The sequence below is a fragment of the Diorhabda sublineata genome, chromosome 3 (genome assembly GCF_026230105.1).
Source record: "Diorhabda sublineata isolate icDioSubl1.1 chromosome 3, icDioSubl1.1, whole genome shotgun sequence".
Taxonomy (NCBI): domain Eukaryota; kingdom Metazoa; phylum Arthropoda; class Insecta; order Coleoptera; family Chrysomelidae; genus Diorhabda; species Diorhabda sublineata.
The window spans coordinates 35,125,732-35,149,822 of record NC_079476.1 but is presented as its reverse complement, the minus strand read 5'-3'; the positions used below and the strand labels follow the sequence as shown (position 1 = coordinate 35,149,822).

The window sequence follows — 24,091 nt, the reverse complement described above, 5'->3', positions numbered from 1 at the left end:
AAATTCCAACTTAGATGGATTAGTATTTAGAGGGTCCATTATTTATATGCAAAAAGTACTTATTAGTTTTTTTATATTTATTAAAAAAATAATTATACGTATAAAAAAAACAAATATATATATATATATACATATCAAGTAAAACCATCACTCAAAAATAAAAAAAAGGACATAAACAAATATAAGAACGATCAACTCTTTCATTTGCGCTCTTTCTCAAATTGCATTTTTAATTGTCGTCTTAAAATTTTACCACTCGCATTTTTTGGAATACTTTCTACCAATGCTACGCCCCCTTTCAATTGTTTATAAGGAGCTACCTGTCGTTTAACATGCTCCTGAAGTTTGTTTATGTCTATTTTGGAGTTCGGTTTTGTAACTATATAAGCTCTTGGAGCTTCTCCATCAGTTTCATGGGGAATACCGATTACAGCTGCATCCATTACATCTGGGAAATCGCGAATTATTTCTTCCAGCTCTGCTGGTGCTACCTAAATTACAAATAAACAAAAGTTACTAAAGTGAATGGCTACATTCCATAAATTGCTAAAAGGGATATCATAATCAATAATTAATTGGGTAGGATTATATAGCAATACAATTTACCTGGAATCCCTTAACTTTGATTAATTCCTTTAATCTGTCAGTAATAAATAAAAAGCCTTCTTTATTGTAATACATCATGTCACCAGTTCTCAACCACCCATCTAAAAATATATTTTCTTCTGGTCTATTATAATACCCCTTCATCACTTGAGGACCTCGAACTAAGAGCTCTCCACATTGATTTGGACCTAGAGGAGTTCCTTTGGGATCTTCAGGATTGATTACTTTAACTTTTGTATTTGGTAAAGGTAAACCAATAGATCCTTTGGAACATTCTAATTTATAGTTGCGCGGACGTGTTGTAAGAACTGCTGGCGACGTTTCGGTTAAACCATATCCTAAAGTAAGTTTCAATTTATATACTTGAAAAAATTGAATCAAATAGTGAGAGATAAGAATCGGTAGAACGGTTTTACATCTTTATATATTTGACCGAGAATACAAGTCTACCTCAATCACATCACGTTTCGATACCTTCTTCAGAATTAAAGGTACAATATGAAAAAGTAATTTTGAGTATTTTCTCTTCGAAAAAAAATGAGAAAATGACTAGGTGACACCTGTAGAAAATAAATCTTATAAAATTAAAGACTGAGAATATTTACCTTGTAAAACCATCATATTGTTCTTTGATTTATTTTCTAATTTAACAGCATCTAAATGACCCAAAGAAGCAGCGCCATTGACTATAGCTCTAACGCTTTGTAGATCTTCTGATGTAATAGTGGGCATATTCGATATGAATAACGCTAAAATAATTTAAATATAATATTCGTTATATTTATAAAAGAGTATTTACCAATTGGGGGTGCGACGTACAATACATTAGGTCGATAATTTCTTAAACTATTAATGTATGATTCTGGTGTGAATTTTGGTAAAGTTACTATTTTGGCACCGATCCTCATATGGAACAGACTTAAGACTACTAATCCATAAATGTGAAACAGTGGTAATACTGCACTTATGACATCTTGATGGTCGACTAAAATTAAATTAATATTAGTCTTTGATCTAAAGAATAGCATGGGTTAGTTTTCTTTTAATTGAAATTAGAGGTAAAAGGGGTATAATATAAATCATCATTTGTTTAGTAGATTAAATATATCGTTTTATATACCGGTACTATACATCAATTAAGAATAATAATTTCAGCAGCCATACGAACCCAGTTGACTCTAGTTTTCTTTCTCCTATTTCTTTTCTTTTTGGGTAGTATTCCGAACTTTTTTGCACACATTCCCAAAATGATTGATACAAGTTTTATTCCAAGCATGATACGAATTTTTCTCTCGATATACATAGCCACGAGTTCACATTTTCCTTATCTTTTTCTCAACCAAAGAATGCTTGGATTTTGCAAAAGCTACAACTGTTTTTGTTCGCTTCTACATATGTCTACTGCTTCCGCCCACTTCAAATAAGAGTTTCTTAACAATTATTACCTCGTGGTATAGTTACAGATGCCTATCACTTTGTAATCTCTTTCCAACTTCTTCTAGTAAAGTACCATAACCTCTTGTTTGAAGTAACATTGTTAATTTTTGTAGGAAACTATCAAAACGTTGTCCTTCTTGTTAGATAATAGTGTTTAATAAGAATCCCTCATATAAAACATTCTTTTTTGGATCGCAGTGGCTTCTAAACATTTTCAGAAAATTATCTAGAGTTTTTGGTAATGCATCAAACGATCAAACCTGTAGCTGTTGACAGGATCAGTACCTTTCCATAACTACCGAGTTTTAGGCATATTTCTGAACACATATTGTATACAAAAGTTTTTACATACCAACATACGAGCTTTTTATTTTAGAATTCCACAAATTTTTCACAATGTATTAATATCAAAATCCATGTGGTTTAAAATAAAACTAATACTACATTTATTTTCATAACGACTGATAATCTAGTACAATTAACAGCATCTGCTCCACTACAGTTAGTCAAGAACAGTAAAGGTTTTGTTATAGTGTTAGTTACATCAAATCCTAGAATTCCTCAAAAAAAAAACAACCGGATTTATTATATAGACTAGCTGACCCGACGATGAATATTGAATTCGAATTGGTTTTGGAATCGATCAGTAAAGTCGTTTAAAAATTGAAAGAAAATCCTACCAAAATCACTAGAAAAACATAAAAAAAACTAAACAGCGTCAAACACCCTTAAGGATTTTATTGTGGTTCACCGCTATTGAAGCCAAATTCTGCGCCATCTAGTGACACGTCATTTTCGCCAATAGTCATGAAAATCGACATGGTTTATGAACTGAAACTGGTTTTATCAAAGAATTGAAATCAATGAGTGAACTAAATGCATTTAAAATAAAGTCGACGAAATTAACTAAATAAATTAATATTGACTTGATAGTTTAATAGTATTTCGTATTAATAGGAATTCGAAAACCCGGAAAAATTCACAAAATAATATCAATACGCTAGATTTGTGGTATCAACACATCAAAAAATACAGAATGATTTCCAAATTATGGGGCCCTCTTGGACCTGGGGCTATAGCCCCCAAGCCCCTAGCTTAATCCGGCCCTGGTTGATGAAGACTGACTGTTTGGGGTCGATTGACCATTTTCTAAAATGTCTTTACCTAGAAAAAACCAGTTATTAAATAATGGTTGCAAACGAGGAGTTCCCAGAAAGGTATTGAAAAAAGTCCGGACTGAATTAGCCATAAATTTGAATTGAATAGGTTCACTTTTCATTACCATTTACGTTCTACAATCTGTACAAATTCTTCTCAATGTGTTGACCACTATACAGTAAGAAAACATGTTTAATTAGTTGTACGGGTATTATAAATTCGGTTCAATTCAACTTTCTAAAATGAAATAAAACTGAATATGAAACACTGTACAACAATTTACATTTCTGAACAATGTATCTTCTTTTAATCCTAAACTGGATACAAATCTTGGTAGATCGGTTTTTCTTCAACTTTTCAATAAATCGATTACTTACTTGTTGCTTCTCTGGTCGCAAGTACATCAGGATGCATTAACTGACTGATATTTGATATTATATTGTGATGCGTCAGCTGTACACCTTTTGGTAAACCAGTCGTTCCACTAGAATATGGCAAAAATGAAACATCATCGAAAGATATGTCAACGTTTGGTAAATCCAATCTGGTATCTGTAAATTCGACAAAATTTGCCGCACCTGTTGGAGTACTTTGTCCTTGCTAGAAATAAATTATATACCTTACGACGGATCCTTTAAAAAAAGGAAGTTACACATATGGCATTAATATATTTAGCTCACCTGTGAATTGACAGTAATTATTGGAATGTTTTGTTTTGTTAATTTTGCAGCTGCATTTGCCAACGGCCAGAGTTCGTTCAAAGTTACAATAACTTTTGCAGATGAATCAATGAGTTGTCGAGATATTTCATCTAAAATATAATAAAAGCAGATTTGAATAAACGGGAAATGAAATTCAACAGTGTTAAAAGTGATTGTTTACGTGGAAGCGTGTTAAAAATATTTTTAAGACTGTTGTGTGATTATTTGAATATTAAAATGCATTTTAAAGTTTAACGTTATTCCAAATTCGCCTATTTTCTTATCAAAATAGGGCATTTAAATAAAATATCACTTTCAACACTCATAAATAACTATTCGTGATAACAAATATGTATTGGTAGCCCCATAACTAATCATTGTTCATCAAAATAAGACTTGAACTTTTTATCATGATAAGGTAAATATACTGACTGGTAAAAAAGGTCACACACAAGGACAATAAGTCACATTTCAAAATGTTTTTATACCACATTAGTACGACCCTTAAAACTATTAATTAATACTTCCAATGTATCTCGGACACGGGCAAGGATTTTTAATCTCGCTCATGTGCCATTCAATTTATTTGTGATATTTACCACGAAATGACCTCTAACCTATGTGGTTTTCTACCTAATTGTATTTCAAAAACGTTGTAGTTGACTTTATACTCACAAATATCAAGAATAAACCTTTGGCCAATTAATTATATACATTTTATTCTCCTAGCTAGTTTTATATGTCCCTACGTTACGGTGCCAACAATATTCAATTTTTGTCTAGTTCGAGACACTTTATCTACACTGCGCGTGCTTGAAAATGCGCAGAACCGAGCTGGAACCCTGGAGGATAGAGAAATCGTTGCCATTCTGTCTTCCATAGTCGGAAATATTTGTCTGTGAAGTATTTTACACATCCAAAAAATATTCAGAATACATTCGGAATGTGTCCAAATAATCTACCGCAAACGAAGCTAATAACAACAGATTCACGATGAAAAAAAACTATTGGTATAATGTACATTTATTTTAAAACTTTTGCCTTCCAAATCCTATTATAAATGGATTGGAATATCAATCAATGGGACTGTCAATAAACTAGTTTGTCTTAGGATAACACGGTTTAGAAGAGAAGAACTGGTTTTGCATGAAACATAATAACCTACTTTTTCAAAATAATTGTGAAATTTTTATCTTAGAACCTTTTTTATACAGAATTGTGTTATTTGTTTAATAATATAAAGTTAATTATTACTTGGCTTTCTTTGTCAACCTTTGTAAAAGTACCTCAGAAAATAAAATATTACATAGGGTAGAATGGAGTAGATCTAGTTTGATAGCTTTTTGTGTACATTCTAACAATTTTTAATGCGTGTAATTTTGGTTGCGTATTAGTACCTATTAGTGAAAATGAACACTCTGTCTCTCAGTAAACTAGAGGAAAAGTATCCAGTAATCTATATATAACTGAGGTATTACGCAAAACTTGAATTATATTTAAATCAATAATCGAATTCAAGACTTTTAAAATGTCATATTAAAAGTCAATTATTGTCTGATCGGTTTGGGAAAACCTCTAGAATACGATTTTACTGTTGAATAAAATGTTATGTAATTATAATAATAAATTGACACGCAAATTCAGCGCCACTAGCGATTATCACATAATATTTGTCAGGCCGAGACATAATACAATCCTGTATTGCTCCATTTGCTAGTTTCTTCACCGTAGAATCAAAGTATTCTTGATTTACTAAATCATTGAGCCCTTTAACTTCCCCTTCATCTTCTAAAAATTTATTTTTCAAATTCGTCGCAAAATCTACACTGAGCCCTTTAACTTTCCCTTCATCGTCTAAAAATTTATTTTTCATTTTACTAGCCTAAATAAAATCAAATCAACCTCAATTTTTTGATTGGTAACTATAATATGTCTTTCTAAAGCATTGTAATGCTTGTAATGCTAAATTTGGACTCAAATGTGTCATTTATAACCGATGAGATCATTAAATTTATTCAGATTCATTCAAAAATGAGGTTTGTTTATATGGGAATTTTGTTCGTAATTGGAGACTACTATTTCCGCACTCGCGTGGAAATCCCGGCCGAACAATAAATCAAGTATTTAATATTAATTCATTTTTGTAGTGAATGAAGCATAACATTACTATGATTCCCACTCTCCCCTAACTGATTGTCATAAAATGCAATTAGAACTAAATTATATCACCAACGTAAATGAATAATATTTTATAAATAAATATTACTTTTATAAATATTGATTACGTAATTATGTTGATTGTCAGATTTATACCTAATTATACGTAATATTGCAAGTTTCCCACCACAGCAATAAACTGTATAGAACGCAAGTGTGATCTTTAAAATTTTGTTATGCAATAATGGCTCTAATGACTATTCAAATACTCTGAATTTTAATTATGGAAAATCTCGATGAATTCGGAAACGTCATGCATAATTTTCTTAATTTTTACCTATGAATTTTGTAATATTGTCGAAGGTATAGTGGTATTTACATAGTTGTCAGATCAGTTTTATGTATCAATGTGTGTTGTCACTTAACGTAATCTATGTTCTATCACTCAATTAGTCGTGTGACTGACGCACAGATGGCGTTTATGAAGTATCAACTTTCAAAAGACTATGTGTAAAATTCCAAGTCACAGCGAATATTACATAGAGTTATTAGATCGTTTGAATGCAAAAATCAAGGTTAAACGTCTTCATATGTTGAAGAAAAAACCACTGTTTCACCAAGACAATGCACCGATTCGCAAGTCGACAGAAACGATGGTTAAATTGAACGAATTACACTTCGATTTGCTTCCTCATCCATCGTATAGTTCAGATCTAGCCTCTAGTGACTACTGGCTATTCGCTGATCTCAAAAAAATGCTCGCCGGTGAGAAATTCAGCTTAAATGAAGGAGCAATTGCTTGATTACGAGGTTAAAGCTAGAAGAGATACGCCACATAGTGTCCAAACCTATAGCTGACCTATAGCCTGACTGGCTAACAGTCCGGGGTACACAATAGATCAATAGGTCAAACGTACTAGTTCATTTAATCTAATCTACGGTAACCCATAAAAAAATGGTTAGTTTTCTCATTTTCTGTGCTTCTTACGATTGCTCGTTACGGTGAGGTCTACTGGATCAGCAACCAAATTGAAAAGTTTTAATGGGGAAAAGATGTATGAATGGTTGCGTTGATAATGTATGATATGAAGAGGTACGGATGGCGTCCTACTCAATAGTTTCGATGGATCCCACTCCAAACACATTCATCTTTTGGTAAACATTTATATATTTCCTCAGGTCGCGCTACTATTAAATTGGCTAAATGAGATGTAATATTATTTAAAAGTTCTGGCCTTTAAATTCCATTCAATAAAAATGTGACCAATTATTTTGGTTCCTACTATTTCAGCTCATACATATCTTTTATGGATATGGGATGTGACATTCTCTCATCCAACGAGAATTGTTACGTGACCAAGATCTACAATTATAACGATTTAGGTTTCCAATACAAAAAAAGTCTTATAGGAAAACATAACATCATTTAAAAAATGTGTATCTTTTTGATCGTAACATTTTTCCATTACTGTAACTATTCCTTTCACGTCTATCGAATCTTACTTTGTATGTATGGAATTTATTATGATGTGAAATTTTTATTAGAAATGTTTGTGAAATATTAAGTTCCCTGGAATTTTCTTTAAAACTCAGTGTACTTTCTAGTATGACAACAAAAAATTTGTTTTCACTTGATAAAGATTTTCTACTCCCTGAATTAGATCTTTTAAGGTACTAGTTAAAATTTTCTACTTGAAGTAGTTATGGGATTTCGGTTAAGATATAAAGTATAATTAATTTCATTCACGTGTCTGAACTTTTACGCCTCCACCACTACTATAGTAATCACTAAAATTCGTTATTTTCTATATAAACGATCCAAATTTCAATAGACATCAATATTAACGGCCGATTCATAAACTTTCTGTTTGTCGCGTTTGCTGTTACAACATTAAAAACATTGAAATGTGTGAAACCAATTATAATTGCCGTTTGACGTAGCAGTTTGCCGATCGATCTGCCGTTGGTCGGACGTTAGTAGCAGTTTTCGTGGCAATAGAACAAAGACAATCACATCCATTTACGTTTGTCCCAATAACAAAAATCTTTTCGTTATTTTCAATATTTTTAGGTTAACGGCAGCAACGTCAAGTTGGTGAATAGGGTCAATGATGGCAAACGGCAAACGTCACCCGCGAACGGCAACGGCAAACGGAAAGTCAAGTTTATGAATCGGCTTTAATGAAATGTCATATTTGTTAATCACCGACATTTATTTATTTGTATTAATAAAGTTTAAAAAAATAGAAATATGACAATAGCGTTAATATTACCATAATATTGGCCACATTACAAAACAAATTTCATGAAAAACGTGCATGTGGTTTCCGAGACAATTGAGGCATTCCTTACTTGATACTCATTCTGTAGTAAAGAAAATTTTTAAATACTTGCTATTCAGCTTGACAACTTCGATAGTTTAATAGTTTTTCTTAATGTTTTATTTCCTTGAATAATACAATCCATAATTAAGATATATAATAATTAACATTGTATTGTTTTTTTCATTAATATCAAGTAATTTTTATATTACATTAAAGTAGTTGTAAATGTTAATAGATTGTTTATGTAAGTACAATTTGATTGCAGAAAATTAGTTCTAAATTGTTCAATTACCAACTAACGGATTTTTTAAAACAATCAAATGATTTTTTCCATGACTATACCTAGTTTATGACACTCTATGTCGAAGAATGAGCGGAAGAAAGAAATAAATGGAAAATTGTTATATATACCGATTAGTAATGCAGCCGTAAACAAAATATTTACAAAAGAAATTAAAAAGAAAACAAAAGAAAATATCATCACAAATAAAGTATCAACGCAAATATAACATGTTTTTGGAAGCAAAGTAAAACATAGCTAGAAGTATAGCAAGCTGAACATCGACACACTTTCATGATAAAATGCATTTGAAGCAAAAAATTGTTTACTAAAATAGGACTTTCAAATAAGAAAATGCATTCGCACGCGTTCATCAAACATTATCAACCTCGACCCAGACGAACTCAACAATTATTTCGTGAACGTTCGTAAGAATATTAGCTCTTAAATATCCCCATGTCGAGATGTTCTTTCTTTTCTCGTTCCTTTTAAAATATGAAAATGAAAGTCCCTTCCTTAGACCTGTAAATAGATTTGAGCTAGAGCAAACTACACTCAGCATTCAAAACCAGACTTCCTGCTAATTTATTTTTGAATTTTCCAATGATGATCAACGTTTTATGTTCTCTAATCAACTAATCCTTTTAAAAGGGGCTTTTATCTAGCTGGCCAAAAACAGCTACAATTGCTCCCATAGACAAGGGTGGCGAGAAAAATAACACTAGTAACTATCGGAACTATTGCATTTTTACCAATCCTATCGAAGATAATTGAACGACTAATGAAAAATCGTCTATTTCTTTTTAAATATAAAATCTTGAAAGCTCATCAATTTGGTTTCCTAACTAAACAGCTCGATTCTCGTATGGCTTTAACAACTTATTACTCGTTGTTCGAATCGCATCTTCGTTATGGTTTTGGCTTTATGGGGATCTTGTAGTTTGTACCTCTTAAGTAGTGGGCGAATTATATTTTAAAAAACACAACATTTTAACTCTCCCATCTCTTGTTTGGTTCGCAAACACTTTCGCAACTCAACTGAGAGACCTATTCATAGCTACCCTAATAAAAGAAAGAATTTGGATATTTGAGTTTCCAAAGACCGTCAGTTTATTTTCCAATCTAACTTTTCTGGAAACGACACCGTAGAACTGATTTTTTATTATTTTCAAATATGGAATAGTAGGGGATCAAAAAAGCGGTACAAAAGAATAGCCTTCATCTTGTGTCCGTTTGATCTTTTGAGGTAATCTCTACATGAAACATAAAGATAAATTTGCACAACAAAAACGTCATATGAAATGCTCACTAAATAATATTTTCAACACTGTGGTTCGAATTGAGAAAATATGGATTCTTAAAACACAATTATTTTATATGTCTGGCGAGTAAAAGAATGATCTGGTTGTCATTGGAAGTGGTAAATATAATTTAATTTCATCAATTTTAAGAAAGTCCCTGGAAAACCACTGAAAGGTAAGTTAAAACTAATAAAAACACAACGAATTTTGATGCTTGTCTATACGATGATTTTCAAGAAAGTTATTAATATTTGTATTTCCGTACTACAGCAATCTTACAGGAAAATCAAACCAAACCATCTCAAAAATAGCAAATTTCAACATCAACAACGTACAAGGTGGAATTGGAAGCTCAAAATCTGCTATATATAAATTGATGACATCATTAATAAAGATTAACAATATTATTTTGAAAAGTGATAACATAAAAATAAATAGCTACACCTTGTATATTTAAGTAAACATTTTAATTGCAATGATTACGAATAGGCACAGTACTGAAAAAACTGATAACAAAATTGTCAGCAACAGTTCCGTAAGGTTCCAAAGAAACAATCAGAAGCCCAGATGGAACAAATTGCACTTTATTTAATGTCAATCAATAATTTAGTTCTTTTAAAGGATACATTTTAGTAATTTAAAAAGAACTTTTGTTGAATGCAATCGTCTTCTCAAAAGATGAGTTTTCTTTCTTAAATCAACTACCGATATACTCGTAAAAGTGAAAGTATAAGTTTTAATGAATATAGAAGCCATTGTAATATGTAAATTCATTTCATAAAGACATTTGCCAAATTACATTCGGCAACACTGTTAAGATAACATAAATATCCCAATTCAAAATTATAGCTACTCGTTTGACGTTAAATAAAAATACCTGGCGTATACAGAGGATTGATAGTTGTACTTATCAATCCAGCTGTTAAGGCTCCTAAGGATACAATATTAAATTCAGGTATATTTGGTAGCAATATCGCTATTTTGTCTTCTTTTTCCAAGTTGAATTTTTTTCTAAGGGCGTCTCCAAAATTTTTCGATTTTGTTCTAACTTGCCCAAAAGTGTACTTTCTTCCAGTAACAGCACATTCCTAAAAAAGATAAGTATGCGATAAACTTTAATTGACTACTCGTTATTCAAATAAAAAAACTGCGGTAATTACATTGTTTATACAAGGTACAACCACAAAGTAAGTTCCGTTTGGTTATATAAAAAAAGCGTGTAAAGTAAAAGTAAATAAACCAAATAGTATCATGTACTTTCAGCTCGTCATAGTTGAGGGGTTGACCATCATCAGACAAATTATACGATCCACCAACCATATTCACCTGATCTGTCTTCCTCCGATTACTTTCAGTTTTCCGAATAAATAACTTGGTGGCAAGCAATTTTACGCAAATGAAGAGGAATGGCAAAGACAAACACTGGTCACTAGAAAAAATAGAAGTTAACCGAAACATGCACCAAAGGAATACAATCTCGCTCAAATTCGTGACCCCAAAGACACTTAAAAGGTAAGGCAGAGGTGTAAACTCTTACTCAAGTCACCTGTGAATACGTTCAAAAGCTGAAAGTAGCGTCAAAAATTTCTACATTGGCCAACAACCTCCCTACAATTAAAGTGATGTGATGGATCCCTGGACCACACTATGAAATTATAAAAATTAAATCTTACTGCCTAACTCAAAAGGGGAGCCGGGTTGAGTTGACTCGGTAAACCCCCCTCGTAAGTTTGGAATCTTTAATTAATTTAACTTTGGAAAAAAATAAATAACAGAAAACACCAAAATGTACGTTTATGGGTTAGTATTTTGACCAGTAGTTATAGATTGTTATGAAAGCGGGATACTCACTCAAAAGCAAGCAGAAAGGATCGAGTACGAATAGAAGAATATAGAACCTATAATTAAAACAATCGAAAAAAAAAACAGCTTAGTAGATGATTTGGATGCCTTTGTAGAATGGAGAGCAGCAGATCGTCAAAAATGATTTGGCAAGCTAGAAAAATGGAAACGAGGGCGCCCAAAGGAATATTTAGGAAATAATTGCCGAAAGTTTAAAAGAAAAAAAATGTATAGATAAAAATAAAGCTAGAAAGAGAAAAAGTGACGGAAAGGAATGGAAAGATTAGCATACAGAACAGATACACACTTGTTTATGATTATTTAACATTTTTTTCTGACACCAACCGAATATACTTGTGAGTTCTAAACAAATATTTAAAAAAGTTAAAAAAGCAAAAGATTACTACGGAGAAGCATTCACCAATTTCAATAAATCGTAAGAACAAAAGATACAAAAGAGGAAAGAAATTATTTTAAACAAAATATTCTAGTCGAACATATAATATTTAAAACTGAGCTCCGAATTATTTTACTAATATATACTAATTATACAACCATTTAATGTTCACAAAACAGAATTTTATCTAGTTATATAATCGTGACTATTTCAGGAGAAATCACAAGCAAGGTAAAATAAATGTATCCAAGTATAGTTAATAAGTTTGCTAAAGCGGGGGCTGACAAGTCCTTCATTGGACACGTAAAAGCACTGGAAAAGAAATTAGGAGCAAAATCAATTATTGGCACAACCTACAGGAGCTGAGACAGGCAAAAACTCTAAACTATAAATAGAGAGGATCTGCTGAATGTATCCTAGAACAACCCACCAATACTAACAGGAGTCCTTTTCGGGGTATTGTCGCTTCAACAAACAACTGAAGACGCTAAAACTAGGTTTATAAATGTCTTCAAGAGTCTCCAGATGATAAATATTTATCCTCAATTCTCACATTCTATACCCTTATATTATATTTTTCTCGGATTATAAATAAACATAGTCATTGCGTGGAAAGCTCTAATTATAGGCTAAATTAGGCCAAATTTAATGGAACATTACATCAATTTTACAATATCTTATCATTACTAGTTACTTTATCAGTTGGAACTCATATAATTTTGCTTAGGTAATCAATTGAAGGTCACATTATAATTTGACGAAACTTTCAAGGTTACAAATAAACAATGTAACAAAGTAAACGATGTTACGTGAAGTATTTGAAATAATCATCCTTCTTTATTCAACACTAACGTTCATATAATAACGCATATATACATCATTGGCTGCACAATAGATCCAGGGATTGATAGCTTAGCTAGTACCCAACTTCACTTGTATAATTAAAAGAAAATCATTCTATAATTACCTTGAACTTAAACATTAAAAGAAAATTACCAACTAATTTATTATTTAGCACATTATGTATTATTAGTTTTGAATCAAACGTTCTAATTTTCAGAGGAAACTACTTTTATATCTTGGGACACCCGTTAATTAGAATACTTACGATATTATAATAACAGTACAATTAATAAACTAAGTGGTTTCAAAGGTCATTTAGATATGTTACATTGCCAAGCGATTTAAATATTTCAACAATAAAATAAAAACAAATTAATTAATTTTAAATATACATATCTTATTGTTCTAAATGTTTAAACACAGAGGGTATCACTGAAAAAAATTTCAAAATATATATACACTCGTGGTCAAAAATAACGCACCACCCCGATTTCTGAAAATACTTTTTTGTTTAATGAATTTAAATTAATATTGCTATTTAACTTCTTTTCAATCATTTTGATTTAATAATAAGAAATGTGTAGTAATTTTGAGTGATTTTTAATGAGTTAAAAAATAGAAACATTGCAGTAAAACCAAATTATCTTAAAAATAAAACTTTTTTAAAACGCTAAGAGCGTGTATTTCCGCCTCTGGATATAAGGGCGGGTCTAGGAAGAGACACTAATTCTGTGCGGGTATAAAATCAAATTTCTCCCCAAAACATGATAGACAAAACGGCATCCTGAGAATGATACAAGACTGCGCAAATCTTTCTCCTCGCCGTCTTCGAATTGGATTACGTCCATCTGGACCTCTTAGACTGATTCTTGTCTCATCAGTAAATACAACTTAGCACCAATTTTCTAAATTCCAATCTAAATGTTGACTTGCAAATCTTAGTCTAGCAACACAATGCTGCCTGGTTGGCAAAGTTGCCTGGAGAGCTCTTCTGCTGTGTAGAGCAGCATTTACATTTCGGAGTTCTCGTAAAAGGCTGTTGAGCTCAACACTTGTCATTGACCGATTTCTTCATGAATTTAATTTAAAAAACGGTCATCTCGAGAAGTTAAAACTGAAGGACGTCCTTGTCCAGGCCTCCTAGAATGTGAACCGGTTTCTCGAAATCTTTGCATCAATCTGCCAATGGTTGTGTGGTGTACGCCAAACAGATTTGCCACACAAGGAAGTATGCTTCATTACTGTTTCATATAATTACGAATCACCAGCCTCAAGCTCCAAACTGCAGTAGTTTAATGTACTCTGATGATTTTGCTTTGGCCACACAATGGACAGACTTTGTATGACTGTAGAGAAACCTTAAGAATGCCCTTGATATGCTCTAATATTCTACAATAAATCTCAAATTTAATCCGTTGGAAGTTTTTATTTTCTACTTAAGAAATAAGGAAACTAAACGTATGGTTAGAATGTGAATTAGAACACTGTTATACCCAAAAAACGAAAAACGAGAGGTTTGTTACCTAGAAGAAACATTACAGAAGTCTCCAGCGGAAACTATTTCCCTAAAAAACTGGCTAGATCTCAGTGGGTCAAACCACTATCATAATTGTTCCAATTTTTTTCAATTAAAATACTCAAAACAATTTTCAAAAGAAGATTAACTGAAATCAGTATTTCTTTCTTCTCAAATTTTTAGACTATTATTTGTTATTCTACCTGTATATATTTTGCTCCAATGTCACTAAAAAAATGAGCACATGAATATGAACAATATTTTTCATTTCGAAGTGAAATTCTTGATTTAACATTGTGCTCTAGTTAATAGTAAAATATTTTATTTATAGTATTCCCTCTGTCTCTAAACCTGTTGTGAGATGCGGGTAATCATTGGGAAATAAATGTTTATATTCATATAGTTAATAGTTAACTTAGACGATTTCTCTTGAGATTCTGGTATTGATGTAAACAACGTATTAGCACAACTTGACCCAGAAAATTTTATTTCCGAAACATGTGATATTTATACACGATTTACTGAAAACGTTTTGATTTCTACGTGGCGTAAACTATATTTATTCTTAATTATCAGATTTTAATATTTGAATTGGCAGCTGTTCCCCATAATTCTAGACAATAGGACCAGGATGGTTTTATAATGGTTTCTTAAATGATTATTCCATTTTCAATTGATATTCCCGATTTTTTACTTAGTAGCCAGTTGATATTCCTCAACTTGTGATCTAATTGATTTTCTTTTGGAGAATATGTTTCCTCCAGTTTAGCTTCCTGTCCAGATTCTTTGCTGTTCCGTTTTACAGATGATGTTTCCTTACGCATTGCAAATGTTATACGTTGTGATTTGTTCTTTATTTTTAATATACATTTTGTAATTCATTGTTTATTTTGGTCAGGCTATTTTGCAAAGTATCGGAGGCTATTATGGAATTTTTGTTGAAAAGATTGCTTGGTCATCGGGGAATGTGGCCGTGGTAACGTTTGTGTATGTAGCCAGGCTGTAAATATTACGTATATTATTGGGCCTAATACGCTTCCTTGGGGTACGCAGGCATAGACTGATTGATTACTTGTGTACTCATTGTCGTAATTTTAGCTGAAAGTATCTAGTGCAGCTATATACATAGAAGGCCTTTATTCCAAACTTTGTCAAAGGCCTGGTATATGTCCAGGTATACTACAGAGCAATATGTCTTACTTATAAAGTTTTTATTCATTTCTCCTACAACTCTATGCACTGGTTGAATTGTTCAGTATTACTGTTTCAATCCAAATTGGTGTGAAGTTATTAGTTTCTTCGTTTTTAGTACGGGTATTTTTACTACTACAATAAGCCAACAGTTTTGGTGGAAATACAATTGCATACAAATCCTTAAAGAAATTATGAATCTACTTTGCCCGGGAAAAAATTTAACCAACCCAATATCCAACTAACCCAATATCGGCCCTTATATCAGACCTCGAGACTTTTTTGTAACCATGATTAGGTGAAAAGAAATCGACAGCCAATTTTATCTGTTTCCGGCCTTACACTGATTGCACTTTGTTGAAAAGCCATTTCAAAGTCGTAGATAGAGAAAACTTTAAACCTTCGTTATTAAAATAAAAGACTAGTACTCTAAAGGCGGTTTCCGCTGAGTAATCCAGGCGATATGAGACGAGTGGTTTGAAGTGCAGGTGAGCTGCACACTTCTGCCAGTACTGACTTATATTAGAAGCAAGGACAAGAGGATAAACCCTATTACATTCGAGTAGTTTGAGTGGTGCCTGCTGTGTGGAGATACCTGTGGATATTGATCTTTACCTTCTGTGGGTTCTAGAGTTCGAGAAAAACGTGTCTTGGTAGTTGTTTCTAAGGCTTGCCTTTCTCCAAAGAAAGGAGCTCCTATAAATTGACATTCTGTGCGTCTGAAGGCGAACTCGGTGTAAATGAGCAATGGTTTATCTGTATAGTTGATCTTGCGAATACTGTTCAAGGTAGGATTATATTGGACAGCTCGATGAGCATCTGCCGTGGTAGTATCGGTACAACAGAGTCAGCTCAGTGATATTTCTTCTATGTTTTAAGCTGTCCAAGTTCTTGGTTAACTCTGGGTCACCTAAAAGTCGAATTGTTTTCTTCTGTATTCAGTCGGGCATCTTCAGGGTATGCTTGAGGATCCAGATCCAAATGTGCGACCAATATTCCAAAGATGGACGAATCTGGACCTTGTAGAGAATTAGAGACTATTGCGGAGTATATAGTTAGTTGAAGGCGGTACAATATGTAGTCATCGACTTTTTGTTAGTTGTATATTCGATATTATTCTAAGCAATATGCACTTCTTGTTTTGATCATAGCAAAGACGGTAACACATTGCGTTGTTTTCGATAAATAGATTTTTTTACATTTTTCATATCTAAACCAGATTTTTGAACAAGTCCGCGATTAATAATTTTGATTCATTCGACATTTCATTAGGTCGCTTAGCAATGTCGTCTGTTGCTTTCCGTTATAATCCATTTTTTGAAAAATCTAATAAAGAAATGATAATAAGGACAAAATTTTGAAACATTGCATTTACTTTTACTTCAACATCTTCAGAAATGGTTGTGATTATTATTAAACTTTAAAATAACAGATCCTGTCCACATAAAGTTCCTTTTCCTGTGCATCTGTAACTAATGCCACTAACTGCTTCTTTATCTTTCCGAAACGTGTAACTATTAAGAATCATTAACTTTTGTCTTCAACATAATGTGCAAAGTGAGAAAGTTTTAATAAGCCAGGTAGATGTACCTTTTTTTCTGTAATTCATGTACCCCGAAAATCTTAGAAAAACGCCCAACTGCCCTATACCTTTAAGGGTATGTTGTTATACCGAATATATTAAGGAATTCTTGGTGTTTTTATTTCTTTAATGTCACGATCTTTCATCATACCTATCACATATATAAGGCAAACACGTAATTTAAAGTTTTTAAATATTTGTTAAACTTAACATGTTTCAGTTAAAAAGAGATTTTGCGCATTGAACAATCATTATCTGGCCTAAGTCATCAGGAATTTTCCATTAAAACTAGAAGTTTGCCAAAAAAATTGTTTCACGTCGATTTCGTATAATAATTTACCTGTAAATTCTTTAGATTTAATAGAAAATTGAATAAAATATACTTGGAGAGGTACTAAAATAATTTATTGCTTGATAAATCGAGCAGATCTAATTTCATCTATAGCTGGAGCTATTGCAGCTACTTCTGTTGCTAGAAAGAAGAAATGGTTTGTATTTCCAAATGTATTTAAATATTGAATAATAAGAAATCCCCCTTTATTTGTATGTATGAAATCTGCTCTTGTTTAAAGCATTTTTATAATGTATTTTTTGCTGTTTCATATTTTGTTAATGCTGTTAATTTTATTATCTTAGTGATGACTTTTTAATCTGTTTACAAAATATTGTTTGACTTCTGTAAATAGAATCACAATTATTAAAAGGAATTTCATATATTATTATCTTTACCACATATGTTTTTGGTTATTTAAAATTTTAGATAACTGACATATTTTGATATTAGTTTTATTATTTCAGCAGAAAACAAAAATAAAAACATGACTATACAATTTTTCTAGTAATAATGATTTATCTAATGTCATAAGTGGAACCAGTGGCGTAACAACAGGGTGGCGAGTCGGCAAAATGCCATCCCTGTCTGGGAAAATCTTAATTTTCAATATTTATTATTACACATTGAGTTAAGAAATAGTTTTTTTCTTTAATTTTTTATGTTACCTCCTTAGATGCATACACAAGTAAAAAAATGTATTAAAATTCTAATTCATTTGTAAAAAAAGTTGTAAACAAGTTTTAGAAAGAATGGTCAAAATCAAAAATTTAAACGTGGTCGTATAGGCACCGATGATGGTGAACGTTCTTGTCTTACAATTCAGATTACTCCAGAAAAAATAAAAAAAGTCCACAAATTAGTTATATCTAATCGTAAATTGGAATTGCGTGAGATAGCTGAGGTCGTTAAGATATCAGAAGGCAGTGTATTTGCAATTATGCATGAACATTTGACTATGAGAAAACTTTTTTCAAAGTGGATGTCGCGTTTACTCACAGTTGATCTAAAACCACAACGTTTGATGATTTAGAGCAGTGTTTGGCCATGTTTACACGTACACGAACCACGTCCGAAGCTTCCAAAGGGACAGCAGTCCATATGTATTTTAAATTAAGTTAATTTGAAGCGAATTATCAGAAATTAAAATAATTATACTAAGTGATATCAAAATTTAGGACTCGTTATAATATTAAAATTATTCCGAGGCAAAAAGTTGGTTAAAAAATGTCTTAAAAAGCACCCCACACTTTTATAATGGCGTTGATGGTTGCATCTCGATTTTGTAAATCTTGGACTGCGCGCTTACGTAGTTCGCTCACTTGCTCTATCTTTCTTACATTTATGCATACGATACAAAAAGAAATTTATGAATGTAATTAGGATAATCAGATATTTAATCGAATTATTGCATTGTCGTCAAGCTTTGACAAGGGTGCAAAGTTTAAATTTAATTTGATCGCTCAAAGTAACATAAAAAATTATAGTTGACCGACGATTTTGGTATAGAGATCTAAATTTTGATTTCAAACAACCTGTAATAACTTTTTGTCGTATTTTTCATATAATTGGTACTTAACTGTAGAGAAAAATAAGTTTTTTCAAAAATTCCGAATAATTATATTTTTATCTCTTACGTTTCACCTATCTGGGGATAAGTACCATAAAAACAGCATTAATGAACCATAAAAGGATAGAAAACAAGCAATCAATTAGAAATATACATTAATTCTTAAACCATAATCGGATGGTTTATAAAATCGTACACAAAAATCAACTATTTATTAATAAAAACAAGGTTTAAGTAAATTAAGCAAAATATTAATATAAATTTCTTCAATTTTTGATATATTAATGCATCTAAATGTTCTTGATTTTAAGTCTTTTCTGTTCTAAAATTAGTTTTTTTTTATAGTTTCTAAAAGAAAGATAAATTTTGACGTTTCGACTTTTCTTTTGATATTTTCTTAAAAACTTAAAGAAAAGTCGACAGGTTCAAATTTATCTTTCTTTTAGAAACTAACAAAAAAACTAATTTTGAAATAGAAAAGACCTAAAATCAAGAACATTTAGATGCATTAATATTAATATATAGGCATATAAATTTATATGTGTTTATTTTCTTTTATATTTTCTTTTTATACAAAAATTTATTTTAATAATTGAGGACATAATGTCTCCGTCAAATTAAAATCAACTGTAATTTTATATTCGTATGGTTAGAAATACTTTATATCGGCGTGTATGTTCAATTATTAAATATTTTGATAAATAACAAATTTGAGGAAACTTTAACCAATATATTTGCATAAAAATGTTATTGAGATGAAGTCAACAAAATATTATTGCTAATTAAAATTAAATAATTTACTTACACTTGCAATTCTGGTTTCCCATTTATGAAAATTTTCAAAAATAAAATCACTTAAACTACATTTTGGAATTTCTATATCCGGTAAACCAGACGAGAGAATTCCACTAAATGAAACCGAATCGGTACCATAACATTTTCTATTTACGTTAAAAATAGGTAATAAAAACCGTTTGTAAGATACTTTCCTTAAACCAGACATCGAACTTAAGTATCTATCGTACGTACTCTAAGAGAATGCCAATTAATACCTGCCTGTTGAATGTAGATAGTTTCAACAAATATAAAACGCGCTGGGGATTCAAAATGCGAAGATGGGCTTCCGCGTTTAAAAATAACCTGTTCCAACCAAACCAGTTCGCGGTTAACCGTGAATAAATTTAGAATTTGTACAATATTTTCATTTTATTATTTTATATTTTATTTGAGAAGATTTTGTATACACAACAAAATTGTCGAAAATTTATTTACTTAATTCAGTAATTCTTATTATGATTGCATTATCATATTGCTGAATATTTTCTTTTTTTAAACAATCGAATATATTTGAAATAACTTGCTGTGTTTGTATATCTAAATCTTTATTATTGTCTTTATTTTCACTACACTGTACAATTTCATTGTCTTCATTTTCCCATGGTCTAAAGAACGCCATAATTCTTTTTATTCAAAGAAATTTATGAATTTAATTAATCTCACCAAACCACGCCAATGCTTATCACAGACTATTTAGCAGGAATATTTCGAAGAAATTGTCCACATACGGTTTCGGCCAATAGAAATGGATTTATGTTTACGATTCGATATTTTCATTGGTAAACAGGGGAGATGATGAGTCCGCGTGGACTGACGGTTAGTTAGATGTTTACCGAATTTTATACGGGGAGTAAACATTATTTTTCATTTCTTAATTTGGTATGATGCCGTGCGTATTTTTTAAATATTCATTATTCCTCGAATAACTGTCTTCTGCAATTGATATTGGAAGAACTATAAGACTATAACTGTTGGTCTTGAGCTCAAGACTCAAAAATAGTGATTTGTGGCGTGGAGTAGGTAAGATTGAGAGTGGTACTCCTCTTGATAATGGCTTCAAAGTAGTAGCCGAAACGTTTAATAAGGTGATTATATTATTTGGACAGTTGTTAAGTAGAATTTTCTTTAGTTATACAAACAATTGAAAGAATATTAAAAGTAAGAAGTATTTGCAATCTTTTCTTCAATCTCTAAGTCTATGTCCCATTTTGAAATAATAGCTGCAACTATAAAAGCTATGAAAAAAATGTAGCAAGTTCAACTATAATGAATATAATTTTTAAAAAATAGAAAAATACTTTTTTAACAATAATCACACTAAAAACTAAAAACAGTTCTAATAATAATGTCAGGAGTAAGTTTATCCTTATGCCAAGATTTATTTTTTACTTTTCAACTTGGTAATTGCTACAAGCAGGATTTTTACTTCTTTATATACTATAATTCATTTTTTATTTTATAGTATAACTAACAGATTTGTACAGATGTGTTGATGGTTGCATCTCGATGTTGTAAGTCTGGGACTGCACGCTTTCGTAATTAGTCCACTAGCTTTATCTTTCTTACTCTCATACAAAGGATACAAAAAGAAATTTATGATTTCTGGCGAATCTAATGAGGCTAATCAGAGATTTAATTTGATTATTCCATTGTCTTCAGTCTTTGGATAATAAATATCATATTTGAATACAGCATTATCATCTAAGTACTTTCGCCTGTACTGTGTTAATCATTCCATCTGTGAAATCTGTAACAAATATTCGAGGGTCACTGTTTATAGATTAAGAACTTGCAACACTACTATATTGATTATATTAAAAAAATTCTGGATTAGGTATTTATTACAACGTATTTTTTATAAAAGATAATGTCAAAAAAGAGGATGGTTGGTGCTACAGAATTTTATTTGATATTTATTTCTTAATACCTTTAATTTTTGAAAATCATAAAACATTAAATTTAATATAGTCTGCCTATTTCTTCTTAATATTATAATTTTCATTGTAACTCAAGTCATTAGAAATAAAAAAACCATTTTCTACCATCAATTTATTCAACTGTAATTTGTTTACAATTTAAACTTTGTTTAGAGGCGGCTGAAAAAAATTTGGAACATTTTAAGTAGTTATACGTTTTGGGCAGTGATTCAATCCAAGCTAAATTTAATTAGTTTAAATAATAAATGGGTGGATGGAAAGAGTGCTTGCAATTTGAAAAATTTGAATTTCGTTTTCAATCTTCTCTCATTAAATAATTAATTTATACTAATATTTCATTTTAGTTTATATTTGCTTAGCAATAAAAAAGAAGAATTAAAATTTGACAATTTGTCAATATTGTCAGTGATGGAAATAATGAAAGAAGCCTATGATTATTTAAAAATATAAAAGAAAAATTCTATATTCGTGAAAATAAACGATGACGGTCGAAAATGAACCAGAAACTAAAGAAATTACAAAAAGAGAAAGTGAACGTGATTCTATATTAACATATCTAGCTCATAACTCTAATATATGTTTCAAGAGCCAACAAAAATGGGAAAAGGACCTTACAGTGGAAGAAAAAATTGAAATTGGCTTGGAATTATTTAAAAATAATAAATTACAGTTTCTTACAAAATTTGGTAAATACTTGAAATATTCTCAACTTCAGTATTTCAGAAAAGTGACAGAATATGATCCCAACTTTCAAGATATAGATATTGTATTGAATAATTTATTAGGCGCCTCACAAGAGAATTCTCATAATGTCATTATAAAAAATCGAAGGTATTGTAACATTTTTTAATGATTTCCTTTTGTATAAGGGAGATTGTTGAATGCTATAATTTTCTGTTTAACTTTTTAAACATTTTGATTGCAGGTATCAGGCAATGGTGAAAATGATTCAGGAAACTTCTTATTTTTCTGAAATAGAAATGATGAAAAGAAACCCTCTTTTATACAATCAACTTATTGGACAGTATTTAACATCAGATGAAGTAAAAGAAAGAGATAGATATGATAAAGACAGTAGTTTTGTGAAAATATTGATGGAAGGTTTGTATTTAGTTAATCTATACAGTTCTTAAATTTTATTTGTAGTAAAAACAATTATTTATATTATGAATTATCATCAATAAAGTGTTGAATATGTTTTAGGAATTGAGAGAGATAATGCAGAAAAAGTTAGACAACAAGAGGAGGAGGTCGAAAAGTATGAAATGGAACACGAAGATGTATCTGATGAAGAATCAGATGACATTCCACAACCATCTACATCCCATTGGGGTGAAATTGTATTTAATAGAAAACCGCAAAAATCAATTAACATTGACCATAAATCAATTTTTATTAAACCCGAAGAGAGGAAATTACTTAAAGATGAATTTGTAACAACAATGTACGAATCATTTTTGAGTGGCAAGGACACAGATTTTGATTATGAAACAGTGGACAACAATACTTCATATGATGACATGGATGAAATTGATAATGATGAAGAAGAAAAATATTTTGACTCTGAAGAAATTGATGAAAATTGTAGAGCTGCTGAAAGTTCTGAAGATGAATTAGATGCATATATGAATACCTTAAGCTAAAATACACATTGTTATTTTATGAATAAATAAAGAACAGTTCAACTTGACACAATAAATTCTTTTATTTTTAGTCTTCACATATATTGTGCCCATATTTGGACGTTAATGGTTAAATTATGTGGAAGGTCGATAGATATATATATTTTAATATTCAGGAACTTAAACTTGAAGCACAGAAGACAATTTCTATTTTTTTATTATTGTTCTTAACAAAAGACATAACTGTAGGACTATCTTCTCATCTTATAGATGATTGCAATAGTGGTAATTATAAATATATTTTTCTGTGACCAGGAGCTGTTGTACTTAAACGGTTTGCTTTGAATAAACAAAAATTCAGTTAGAATTTTCTCACAAAATCATCTGAGAGACTAACTAGACCGACACAGATCTAAAGTAAATAGATTTTTCATATGCACCCAAAGTGATGAGCATTTC

General features: G+C 30.9%; 2 protein-coding genes across 2 annotated transcripts; one reads left to right on the top strand and one right to left on the bottom strand.

Moving 5' to 3' along the window:
* Positions 1–58: 58 nt before the first annotated feature.
* LOC130441023 (uncharacterized) lies at positions 59–20,301 on the bottom strand. Its single transcript, XM_056774480.1, has 8 exons — positions 20,042–20,301; positions 10,842–11,052; positions 3,882–4,012; positions 3,579–3,801; positions 1,406–1,591; positions 1,212–1,355; positions 607–944; positions 59–491 (listed from the first exon to the last, which is right to left on the bottom strand). The coding sequence occupies exons 1-8, from the start codon at positions 20,237–20,239 to the stop codon at positions 201–203; spliced, it is 1,722 nt and encodes a 573-aa protein (XP_056630458.1). The 5' UTR covers positions 20,240–20,301; the 3' UTR covers positions 59–200.
* A 2,093-nt stretch (positions 20,302–22,394) lies between these two features.
* LOC130441190 (coiled-coil domain-containing protein 97) lies at positions 22,395–23,709 on the top strand. The gene is made up of 3 exons (XM_056774755.1): positions 22,395–22,841; positions 22,936–23,111; positions 23,214–23,709. Exons 1-3 carry the CDS (start codon positions 22,492–22,494, stop codon positions 23,651–23,653), a joined length of 966 nt encoding a protein of 321 aa, XP_056630733.1. The 5' UTR covers positions 22,395–22,491; the 3' UTR covers positions 23,654–23,709.
* Positions 23,710–24,091: the final 382 nt, after the last annotated feature.